Source organism: Euprymna scolopes, chromosome 11 (assembly GCF_053919585.1).
Source record: "Euprymna scolopes isolate OS-2025 chromosome 11, ASM5391958v1, whole genome shotgun sequence".
Classification (NCBI taxonomy): domain Eukaryota; kingdom Metazoa; phylum Mollusca; class Cephalopoda; order Sepiida; family Sepiolidae; genus Euprymna; species Euprymna scolopes.
Genome location: NC_136492.1, coordinates 109,742,046 through 109,755,303, shown reverse-complemented (window position 1 = coordinate 109,755,303; position 13,258 = coordinate 109,742,046). Strand labels below are relative to the sequence as shown.

At 35.6% G+C, this 13,258-nt stretch overlaps 1 protein-coding gene across 2 annotated transcripts in view; it reads left to right on the top strand.

Moving 5' to 3' along the window:
• Positions 1-7,012: 7,012 nt before the first annotated feature.
• Positions 7,013-13,258, top strand: part of LOC145288067 (rab-like protein 2A) — a 268,601-nt gene continuing 262,355 nt past the window's right edge. Inside the window, exon 1 of one of the 2 annotated variants that reach the window (XM_080136121.1) lies at positions 7,013-7,214. In XM_080136121.1, the coding sequence (XP_079992247.1) occupies positions 7,075-7,214 (140 nt within the window). In that variant the 5' untranslated portion in view covers positions 7,013-7,074. The remainder of the gene's footprint in view (positions 7,215-13,258) is intronic. The other variant, XM_080136120.1, reaches the window with a different exon arrangement.

Here is a 13,258-nt window from a genome sequence, read left to right as displayed (position 1 = left end):
GCATGGTAGCTTTCTCGGTTGCCGTGCAAACAACATCATTATTGTTGGATAGTGGCAGAATTGTTTATTGCCCATTATTTACTACACTTGTAGATTTTACAGAAATCCTGGGTTCCTAATTTCTGTGCTTCGATGCATTTTCTGCTGGTTTCAGTGTATTCTCTCTTCGCTTTTCCATTTTCTTTCTTACAATTACTTCTAGCTTCTGCATACCCTTATCTGTTTGTACTGGACTTATGTCGGTTCAATCTGCGGTGTGCATGTTGCCTTTGAGCAATAGCAGCTACACAAGTAGAAGTAAACCATTAAAGAGAGTGGGGTTTGCTATAGAATTTTCACGTGGGAACATGTGGTCCAATTGCCGTTTTGAACCATTCAGTGGTTTAATTTGTGCACTGTTCAGCAGGAAGAGAAAAGATATTTCCCCATGGGGCATCTCTGATGAGATCTCTGATGGCTTCCCAGTCAGTCTTCTTATAATACCTTGTCGTTTGGAGCAATGGCTCTTCAGTTTCAGGTCGAGAATTAAGAACGATTTCTACCATTATCACAGCATGATCAGCATTCCTGAGTGGGCTATGGGATTTAGTTACACAATCATCGGGAACTGTGGCCAGAAATATATCTAAAAGTGAGGCATTTTGACCTTGCTGTTCTAGGAAATGTGCCAGGAACGTAACCTTCTGTGATAGAGAATGAGATATAGAGAAGCTATGTGTTATGCTACCAGCTGCATCTCTCTAAGTAATCCAAGCCATTTACTGTGGTGGACATTGAAGTCACCAAATACATGTACTTGTGTGCTAGTATCGTGGGAGAGTGCTGTATCTATGCTGTCAGAGATTTGGTTGATTAGTCCTGGGTCGAGGAAGAGTGGAAGAAAAAATATGAGTAGCTAATGTCATGTTGCATGTTGAGTCATAAAGGCCTTGTCGTCTTATTCAAGTTTTTTAAATATAGACTCCAAGTCTGTGTATATGTCTGTCTGAGTCCTTACAGCAACGTAGGAGATAACTAGGCATGTTAAAGTGGTTAGAGGGGATGGAGGAGTGTAGGTTAGTTTCACTTAGCTAGGAGAAATGATTCAATATCTGAACGTAGTCAGCATGTTTTTGACACATTTTGTGTAGTTTCTGACTTTATTGTTGCCAAGAAAGTTCTTCACTACCAGAACAAATGCCTTCCACGCTTCCTTTCCACTTCATTCATTGAGTTTTCAAACTCTGGAGTTGTAATGAGCTTCTGGATCTGAGGACCATCAAAGATGCCAGCTTTCAACCTCTTTATTGTCAAACCTGGAAAAGTCTGCCACTATTCTTGTCCAGAGCCTTAGTGAACTGTTTGATCAAGCCAAGCTTGATGTGCTGTAGTGGGAAGAGTATTCTGTTTTTGCCCACAAGAGAGTTATTGATGATGTTCCTTCCTTTACAATGTACGAATTCGTCCTGTACAGGCCAGTCCTTCTTTTTGTATACTGAGTGTCAATTTTTTGAAGATTTCGAGGTTTAATGACTTCAAACTGATCTTTTTTCAACATAATCACTCAGAACTATTAGATTGGAATACTTCTTGTCATTAAAATAATCATTTTCAACCAAAACAATTATTCAACATGGTATTTTACCTCACAATTACTTCTAAAATACTCCACACATGTATCCATATGAACAAAAACGTATAAATGACATGTGGCCAGTAGGATAGGTTAATTTTTGAATTATAACTATGTCTATGAAGAGAAAGTTGTTTTATAACCTAAATAATAATAACCCAAAATATTTTCTTCCAAAACTTTATCGTTTTTGAGCAAATGAATTTAAAATTTGGAAAAACTCAATGTGCTGACTTCATGCCAGAAAAAATATGAAGAAAATATAATCTTTCGTTTGTTTATTATATCTATATTGTTTTCAGAAAACTAAATGAGCATCGATAAAAAAGGAAACACTGCAAAAGATTTCATTTAAAATAAATTGAACAATTACTAAATCGGGGCTTCTTTTTACTTAGTAATTTTTTCATTTACACCAACACCTTATCGGGTTTGTTTACATTCTACACATATTTTAACGGAGCTTATTACAAATATAAAAATAATTAAATCTTTTGCATTTTATGTCTTAGCAAATTAAAATTAAGAAAAAAGAATAGAGTGATACCTACTGTTGGGGCAATTGGGGATGTTATAGCAGATGAAGTTATCAATGTGTTACAACAGTATAATAGTGTAGATACGCTAAAGGCTGTACTTTTAGATAACACAAGCACAAATACTGGATGTAAATCAGGACTGGTTACACCTTTAGAGAATAAACTAAATAGGAAAATACATACCATTGGTTGCTCCCTTTACCAGAATGAGCTTCCTTTTAAGGTGTTATTTAAATCCATTGATGGAACTGCATGAAGCCCAACGTCATTCATTAGTCCATTTGAAAAATTGTGTGGCAAAAATTACCATAATTTGCCCCAAGTTGACTGTTTATCAATAAGCAGTCCTCTAAATAGTATGTACTCTACTCTAACAGAAAACAGTGATATCACCAGGGACCAAAGACTCCTTTTAGAGTATGCTGTTGGGATTTCAAGGGGTAAAGTAGATCCTAAATATGCAGCATGGAGGATTGGACCTTTTAAATCAGGCAAGATGGCTTACTTTGGCCATCAGATTATTGTGTCTATGGATCAGAAAAATTTATCCCTCAGAACTAATCAATAAAATGCATAATCTGTTTAGATTTATTGTAGAGGCATATGCAGTTAGCTCGTTTGAAATTAAAATAGATAATAAATTCCATAACCAGCAATTATATATTTTTAAAATGATCCAGCAGAAATTCAAGGAATTGCATTAAAAAATGCCCTTTTGTCCTTTTGCCAGAGAATATTTTGTTCTCAATGTTAAAATCAGATGAATTGGAAGTGAGAGCAAAAGTTTTCAATAAAATTTTATCCATTAGGTAAGTAAACATTTATCCAAAACTGATCAAATTGTATACATCGATTTATATGTTCATTATCGATTAATATTTTAATTTCTATTATAAGAAAAATAAAACTTGTGTTCATTTGTTCAAGTCAATTAAATAAATTGATTTCCCTTTTATTATTTAGGAGTGGGGAACCAGTGAAAAAGCGTTAAAATAAATTTCGAAAATAAATTTTGAGGCTTCACATTGGACACATTTGATAGACTGTTCCCAAAGTGGAGTTTCAGAGCCAGCATTTATTGAAGAATTATCTGATGACGAACTTCGGGAATTATTGACGAGTGGCAGAAATCAAGAGTTACCGAATTTGCCTGCACATTCACAAAGTGTGGAAAGGGCCGTAAAATTAACATCTGAAACCTGCCAATCAGTCTATGGACTTGAAGCAAGACATAGACATAGTTGCTAAAGTTTTATTCTGCAAAATGATGTCATTTTTTTGCTTGAAAAGGTTCATATAGGGAAAATTTTGACATGATGGAGCAAAAATAGTTATATTTTCTACTTTGCAATTGCTTAGGGTTTTTGCAGAAACATAGACAACTCACTAATAGTAAACAATATGTGCAGTATTTTATGTTAAAACTGTCTTTCCAAACATAATTAAAATTTCTTTTTTCATTGATAACAGAAAATTCCATTCTTTTTACAGTAATAACTCAATAAAGTAAAATGCAGCATTTCAGAAATTTCATTGGAGAATTATAAAATTTTGAATATTTAGCATATCAGTTATTCTATAATTCATTAAAATAAATAAACACACTCCTTGTTAGGACTGAAGCTGTAAAATACTAAATAATGTAGCATATAAATCTTTAAAAGACAAGGATTTCTCCGTATATCAAAATAGACGATTTTTAAAATCAAATGCTCATCTAATGGCTGATGTCAGAAACCTAGTTTTGTTTTTGTTTTTTTTACATTTGTACTCCCCATATGTTTGTGCAACTTTCTTTGCTGCAACATTTTAGATTTTCAAAAAAAAGTTAAAAATCGACCTACTCTTGTGGCCATAGCTTAAAATCTTTACCTGATTGAGCAAAACCAGTGTGATATTTGAATTCAATGTATCAGATTCGTCCTAAATCAGCTATTAAAACGCAGACAAATTTGTTGTTGATAAGTGTCTGTCTTAGAATTCTGTAGGAAAAAAAACTAACATTTTTCTACACTCAGTTTAAAATCAAATTCTTTTATTTTTTAACATTTCCATTATATTTTTTGCATACTCTTCATGGTTTTCGTTTTTTATTAGAATATCATCTAAATGAGTTGTTGCATAGCTCAGGTCCACTTATTTAATCAAATTGATTAAATAAATTAAACTATACAAATTATTTCGTTCTTGATATCTCCTGATATCAAATGGCCTCTTGCCTTGTCTTGAACAAACAACAAAAATAAACAGATAGATATATCATTCTTATTTCAAGATATCCAAAGTTATTCAATATAACCCCTGTTGACGTCATTAACCTGTACAAAACCCTTTCAAAAATCTCTACAAGGGTGATGAATGATGTCTTGGGGATTTGGCCCATACCTTCCTCAATTTTGTCTTCAAAGCATCCAAAAACTGTATGATGGGAAACTGAAACCTTGCTCTCCAAAATCAAATACTGTAATTCAGAAAACTAATGTTTGATATAATGGAAATCATTCATATTTGAAAATGGACTTTAGAACATTATTGGCTAACCATTCTAAAATAATTTTTCCTCCTTGTAGAGGAGCTAATTCCTATTGGAATGACCAGCAACATCTTCTGAAGTACTTTTTTTGGTCCCGGTCAGCAATGATGACTCAAGAATGTTTATACGACAATTCTCTTGTTTTAATTTCATACCTTCATCCACAAATATCAAAGGACTCCTTCCAATTTTGATTATAGTGTCTCAGACCATCAATAACGTTGCACTTTGCCTCTGATTAATAGCTTGTAACTCGACATCATCTGTACATAATCATATCCAATCATTTTCAGTGTTAACATACTACTAAACCCCAAATTTATTTTCATTGCTGAAAACTAGAATAGGCATTGTGCTAGCTCTGATATGTGGCAGAAGAATTTCAGTTTTTTGAGTCCATTTTATCGACAAAACTTAAAGAAAGCAATTGTTTCTTTTAGTGGTTGTAAGGAGATCTTTTGAGAAAAGTGTGGAGAATAGTGGACATTGTCCTACGGGATACTTTTGCCATCTCTGCTAGATTTTTGAGGGATCTCCTTATCCCAGCTGGATTTGATCACTTTTGATATCCGAGTGATAGAAGGACCATTTTACCCTGGTTTATTAGTAAACTCTCCAACCTCTTTGAATCGTTTAACATTCAAGATTATACTTTGGCCAAAAATTATTTAACTTAATGTCGTTTTCTATTAGACAGAAACTACACTAGATGATCAGAAAATCAACCCTTCTTAAGTACATGATATCATAAAAAACCTAGACACCTCAATTCTGATAAAGGAACTAACCCATTTACTTATCGAGCCTCCTCTTTAGTCTCCTCCCTCTTTTCACCAAAATATTTGAGTCCATAATTAATCAAGCTCTAGTCCACCACCTTACAGTTGCTAAAATTCTGTGTAACCGTCAATATGGATTTAGGCAACCCCGTTCTATTGCAGATATTCTAACTGTAATCTATGAACGTATATACCATGCACTAGATAAGGCAAGGGAGGGGAAGACAGTAACCCTAGATATATCTAAGGCTTTTGACTATGTATGGCCCAATGGTCTTCTCATTAAAATCAGATTCTATGGTATTACTGGATGAATACTTAACATAATTAAATCCTTCTTAAATAAGAGAAGAATCAAGGTTGTCCTTGATGGTCATACATACAAATAATATGATATAAATGTGGGTGTACCTCAGGGGTCTATCCTTGGACCTTTATTATTCCTAATATTCATAAATGACCTCCCTGATAAAATAGTCCCAGAGATGGGTATATTTGCTGATGACATCACAATCTATAGCAGAACACATATCCAAGGTAATCGTGGAAACCCTAAAGGTAGACCTCCGGTCTGTAGTGGAATGGGGTCAAAAATGGATGGTAGTTCAATGCTGCCAAGACTAAGCTCATTTCCCTTAATAATTATAAGAAACCTTACCAACCACCGATAGCTATGGCTAAAGACACATTACCTGAAAGTATTTCTTTCAAACTCTTCAGCTTAACATTCACAGGGAACATGAGTTGGAATAGATACATCAAGAGTATTGCTAAGGCTACTGGTGGGCTCTCTCTATCATGCTAGAAAGCTACTTATGCCTGAAAGTATCCTGTACTTCTACAAGGCCACTGTATGGAGTATTGTTGTCACATTTGGGCTGGTACATCTGCTACTAGTCTCTCACTCCTGGACAGGGTTCAAAAGAGAGTCGCCAATTTGATAGGCCTTGAACTATCATTCAAGCTTCAACCTCTGTCCCATTGACAAAATTTGGCATTCCTCTGCCTGTTCTAGAAGTATTTCAATGGTGGATGCTCTGACAAACTACAAGCCCTTGTACCTCCTCGACATAAATACCCCCAACAAACCAGACAAGAAGCAAAGTCCCACCCCTACACAGTAGAGATCCCTAGATGAAAGAAAGCCGTCTACTCTAATAGTTTCTTTCCCAGAACTGCTAGACTTTGGAATTTCCTTCCGAGTTCCTGCATCCCCAACTGTACTAACATGCAGAGGTTCAAATGTGATGTGAACAGGCATCTTGCTGCACAACTCCCTACATAGTATCCCTGCAACTTATGCCCCTGATAGTAGTCCTCTATATCAAAGTGGCACTATGCATTGGAAATGTAATTAAAAAAAAAATTTTTTAATAAAAATGCCGAGCAACGCCAGGTCATCTTCCTCGTGCTGTATACAAATAAGATTTCTTAGTGTTTTTGTGTTTTCGGTTTCCGCTATTTTTACATAAACTATAAGAGATAGGTAACCTTTTTACATTATTCACACCTAGTTGTATAAGAGACAGGGAACCTGAGCTAAGGACAAATATTCAAACTTCCGCCTTCCCAGAATGCAAACGAAACTCTGGTTCGGCGCGGCGGTATAAGATGAATATGGCTAAAGTTATTGACAACGACGCCGATAAAGATAACACGAACAACGGCGAAGAAACAACAAGTGGTCAAGATGAAGGCGAATTTAAAGTCAAGATTATCTGCCTCGGTGATAGTGCCGTTGGAAAATCAAAGTAAGGAAAACTATTTGTAAAAACAAAATTTTTTTATCGTTTAAAAAACTGAAATACAAGGAATTAACTATTTAAAAATGGTTAATTATGTAAAACCTGTTTTAATTAAGTTACCGTCTTTTATAATTTAGTAAAATATTATTTTTATTATATATATATTTTTAAATTGTATATTTCCTGTCTTTTTATGTATTCGATAACTGCAGTTATTTAACGTTATACACGTCGTCGTCATGGTAACAACAATGATGCCAGTGATGAATGAATCAATATCTTTAATCCACCTGTTTCTGTTGATGTGTTTTTTTTTTTTTTTTTTTTTTTTTTTAACTATATTTCAATATAAACACTTATATGTTTTTTTGTTTGTTTTTTTCATCAGGTATCAATTCAAACAATTAGAACGGTTTGGCTGTCAAACGAAAAGGTTAATTCTTATTTCAGTCACGTAAATTAATAGTGGAATGGGTTTCGACAGTTTGAGCAATAATAGCATTAATTAATCCTAAACAACTTATCACATTAAACGATGTTTTATAAACAAACAAAAACACGTGAAACACAAAAACTACGTCGGAAAAATATAATCGCTATTTCACTCAAATAAAAATATTTAATTGTGTAGGAATTAACCAAAAACAAAATTAATAATAATAATAATAATAATAATAATAATATCATATTGCATTTTACGCTATAATACACGAAATCAGAATTGATTTATAAGAAATGAACGCTAAAATCTTTTGGTACTTATGTAGAGACAGTACCGTGCTGAAATGATAAGATTATTTAGAAACCCGTTCTTAACATGTGGAGGGTGTTTTGTAACTATTCTGTACTTCTACCAAACAGGTCCTGGATATGACCTTAAACTATATCCAGTGGTGAGGCCCCAGCTTGTGGGCTTTGGGGAGTGTGGAGCCACCCTTTAATTGCCATTGCTCCCAGGTCCACTCTGACCCGGAGTGGTAGTACCTGTTAGGGTCCCAACTATGGGTCAAATAGAAATCAACGTGAAAACAACAAATATAGTCAAAAATTTTTCTTCAAAATCTTTGGATTCGGCATTAAATAACCTGAAAAGGGTTGATATGCCGTAAAACAAAAACAACCAACCAACCAACTAATCTACCAAATAATTTAATAGACAAAAGCTACCGTAAATTTTAAATTTAACTTGAAAATATTTTTTAAAAAAACTGCACGTACGGTGCTTTCTCTTTGTGCATACTGTGCTGTATTTTAAGTAGGATTTTCAAGTTAAATTCAATTTCGAGGATATTTTTTTTTAAATTGTTAGGTGAAAGTACAGAATAGTTAAAAAAAAAAAAAAAAACCAACAAAAAACAAAAAAAAGGCAAAACACCTTCTGCTTGCCATGTTAAGAATAACTTTCTAAATAATAACGCAGTAACAGATGCACAAGTACCACCATTTTTCTTTAAATTAGTTAAATTTGCTAAAATATTTTAACAAGAATAAGACCCTCTTCTTTTTGTATAATCTATCGAAATTCATTGCAACAACGTTTTCAGGTAGACCCGCATATTAACCTAGTCGAGATTGGCCTACGTAAATAGAAGGCCGCTCCACGAAAGTCATGTAACCTGCTGACATCACAGAATAAAGTACAATGGCTACAGTTATGTGATGTATGACTATTACGAGGTGTTACTGTTACATGTAACCAAACTCTGGCCACTGCTTTCCCTAGTCCTGTCTCCTTTCTAGATAACTCTCTTACAAACGAGGAGGATTAGTTATTGTAAGATGGCTGCTCAATGAAGTTGCTATTACACTTAGCTTTATGTCGTCCACACCTATACTAACACATGAACATAACATTGAGGCAGCAGTTTTTATGGAATTGGTACCATACCTGAAGAATGACAGATCCTCAAATAATGTGTAAGCAGTATTCCTTTTGGTTTTAACTTCTATATGTGTTTTGTTTTCTAATTGGTCGCTCTCAAGTGGATATATTAATGACATGCCCTCGCCTCTTGGCCCTACTGCTCTACCTATCTCTCTGCAGTGTTTTTTTTTTTTTTTACTTGCTGTCGTTGAATGCAAGAGATAATTAAGTGATTCTCCCCCACTTTTTTTTTTTTTTTTTTTTTTGCATTGATTAATTTCCAAAACAAAACATGCCCATCTCACGATGATACCACAGAGAAAAATATGGCTACTACTACTAATATGCTTCCTTGACCGATGATATGGCCGGCTTACACATCTGGGCTCTTGAATGACTCATATTTAGTGGAATAAGGCAGACTTCTGGAAAATTTTTCATAGATGATCGTCCAACTATTTGTTATTGAAAGGACTGTACCGTAAACCATGAGAAATTCAGGTTGCTATACTTGAGAACTGCCTGGATGACGACACTATGGAAATATATCAGGGTATACAGTTTGACTTCCCCAAAGATTGAGCGCACTGTACTGGACATGCTACAAGAAACGTATGAGAGATTTGTGTTCCGTCAAAAAAAACAGGGAGGAGAGGCTTTCTACAATGACCTAAGAATCCTGTCAAAGATATGCAACTTCTGCTGGATCAGATTGTAGAAGGTGGGACTAGTTCACCTAGCAGGATCTGCTAAAAATACAGAACCTCACTCTACAGAAGAGTGTAGACATAGGCTGAAATGGCCTCAACCTACAGTCACTTGAATGAGACTAGATACAGCCCAGATGATGAGGATACATGAAACCAGTTGAGTGAAAGAACCAGTCTCCAAAAGAGAATGCCTATTTTGTGGCTACACACATGCACCAAGATGCAGCAGATGCCCAGCCCATGGTAAACTGTGTTATGCATGCAACGAGAAAGGACACTTCAAGCCGTAGTGTCACAACAGAGGCAGGATGATGCGAAAACACCCGTCTAGCAGAAAACACTATCAATAATTTCCTTCACTCTTTATCTGTGCCTAAACCTAAATGTAGATTCCATGAACAAAACTTCTTTCTTAGAACTGCACGCCTATGGAATTGTCTTCCGTTTTCCTGCTTTCCAGCTGACTACAATATGGTTGTCTTCAAGTCTAACACAAACAAGTTTTTGATGAGCCGTTCCATATAAGTTAACAAATTTACCGAATTTCCATTACTAACAATTACTTTATTGTTCAATTGTACACTCTTTAACCCTTATTCTCGAGTGGCCTCTAGGCCTTAATAAGTGGTGATGCCTTTGTTAAAAAAAAACGAAACAAAAATAAAACAGAGCCACAACACCTAAACGAATGAAAACAAGAAGCGTGTTGCAGATTCACTAGACACATCATCATCAGAGGAGGAGGAGAAGGCTGAAGAATGTACGTAATAATAATAAAACCTCCAAAGACAAAACTGGCAAAAGAGGCCAAATGCCTTATGCTTCTGTAAAAAAAAAAAAGTTTTCCAAATTGACATAGTAGTATCTATTAATACTCCCCCTAAAAAGTTTGCCAAGAGGATGAAACCCTATAAAGGCGTCTTATCAATGTGGAACAAATCCCTGATGAAACCACTCAGTGTATGCCAAAGAATAAAAAACAAAAATACCCAAAACACGACAAACCTGTTCAGTAGAATTTTTAATATTCAGAGATGAAGATAACTGTCTAACACTACTAGGCCTGCAAGCAAGCATACAAATGGGGTTGTGGGGATTGAAGCGGAGCTTCTACCGTGTTGCAGCAGTTAACATAGAGAAAAACTATAAGGAGGAGTTTGATGATCAACTCTGTAAACTGCTGGGAGTTGCCATTCTCTAGTTCAAGCTAGATGCAATACCAGTTGTAATGCCCAATCGGATAATACTTATATTTTTAACTTAGTTTTAGCAGAAATATTAAAAAAACAAAAAGAACAATCTCTATGATGTACCTGCCCATTATGTGATAAAGTGTTCATAAAAACTTAATTTGGTCAAGTATTTGTTTAAATTTTTACAGAGGAAAATCAAGTTTTAGTGAGACCCATCGCGATTCAAAAGTGACTGTATTTTTGCAATTGTCCATTACTCTTATTTTGGATAACTTTTTTTCATTTTTTCATAGGCATACCACTTATCAAGGTCCATAGGCCACTCGAGGATAAGGGTTAAGAGTGTACAGTAGTCAATTGGACAATATAGTAATTGTTAGTAATGGAAATTCGGTAAATTTGTTAACTTAAGCGGAACAGCTCATCAAGAACTTGTTTATGTTGGACTTGAAAACAACCATATTGTAGTCAGCTGGAAAGCAGGAAAATGGAAGGCAATTCCATAGGCGTGCAGTTCTAAGAAAGAAGCTTTGTTCATGGAATCTATGTTTAGGCACAGATAAAGGGGGGGGGGGAATTATTGATAGCGTTTTCAGCTAGATGAGTGTTTCTTGTGAAAGTTTGGCGAGGGGGACCATAGATTGAAGCTCAGTCAAGCACTTGCCATGTTTTTTTGTTTTTTTTTAAGAATTCCAGCACTTTTTCATTATTGTGGCGAAATTCGAAAATTGAAATTCAAGTAAAACCAATGGTATCTACATAATTGTCATGTCGAATTTAGTAACATATTCAAAAATTACTGAAAAACGATCAGATAGAAATTTTTTTATTTTTTTTTTTGTATTACATTTTCACCCTAAACAAGGCACATTGCCACTTTGATGTAGGGGCTACTATCAGGGACATAAGCTACAGAGGTACTATGTGGGGAGTTGGGTAGCAAGATGTCAGTTCACGTCAAATTTGAATTTTTGCATGTCAGTACAGAAGGGAATTCCAAAGTCTAGCGGTTCTGGGGAAAAAACTACTGGAGTAGAAGGCTCTCTTACATTTAGGGATCTCAACTGTGAGGGCGGTGGGATTTTGCTGCTTGTCGGGTTTATTTACGTCGAGGGGGGGTACAATTGCTTGCAGTTCATCGGAGCATTCACCGTTAAAGTACTTGTAAAACCGGCAGTCGTCGATGGGACAGAAGCTGAAGCTTAGATGACAGTTCAGGACCTATCAGATTGGAGACTTTTTTTTAACCTTGTCTAGGAGCGAGAGACTAGTGGCAGATACACCAGCCCAAATATGACAGCAATACTCCATACATTGGCGAATGGTAGCCTTATAGAGGTATACGATACTCTCAGGTGTTAATAGCTTTTTAGCCCGGTAGAGAAAACCCACCTTCTTCGCAGCAGTCCTGGCAATGTTCTCAATGTAATTGGTCCAACTCCTGTTTCCTGTGAACGTTAGGCCGAGGAGTTTAAAAGATGTACTTTCAGATAAAGAGTCTTTGGCCATTGCTATTGGTGGTAGGGAAGGTTTCTTGTAATTATTGAAGGAAACAAGTTTAGTCTTGGTAGCATTGAATGTGACCATCCATTTTTGTCCCCATTCCAATATGGATCGGAGGTCTTCCTCTAGTGTTTCTGCCATTTCTTTAGATATGTGTTCATTTGTTTTCCTGTCGTGTCTGTTATAGAGTGTGGTGTCGTCAGCATACATACCCATCTCACAGACAATTTTGTCAGGGGGGTAATTTATGAATATTAGGAATAACAGAGGTCCAAGGATAGACCCCTGAAGCACTCCTGCATTTATATCATATTGTTTAGATGTACGACCGTCAAGGACAACCTGGATTTTTCTCTTATCTAAGAAGGATTTAATTATGTTAGGTATTCTTCCAGTGATACCGTATGATCTGATTTTCCTGAGAAGACCTTCATGCCATATCCTGTCAAAAGCCTTAGATATATCTAGAGCTACCGCTCTACCCTCCCCTGCTTTGTCAAGTGAATGGTATATACGCTCAGAGATTAGTTAGGATGTCTGCCGTGGAACAGGCTTGCCTAAATCCATATTGTTGGTCGGTCAGAAGTTTAGCATCTGTAAGGTGATAGACTAGAGCTTGGTTAATTATGGACTAAAATATTTTGGCGAAAAGTGGGAGGAGATTAATGGGGTAGTAATTTACTGGGTCAGTTCTTTTACCAGAATTCTTGGAAACTGGTATCACAGAAGCAGTTTTCCAGCAAGCAGGAAAGCAAGATTCATTTAATAAATTAATAATAA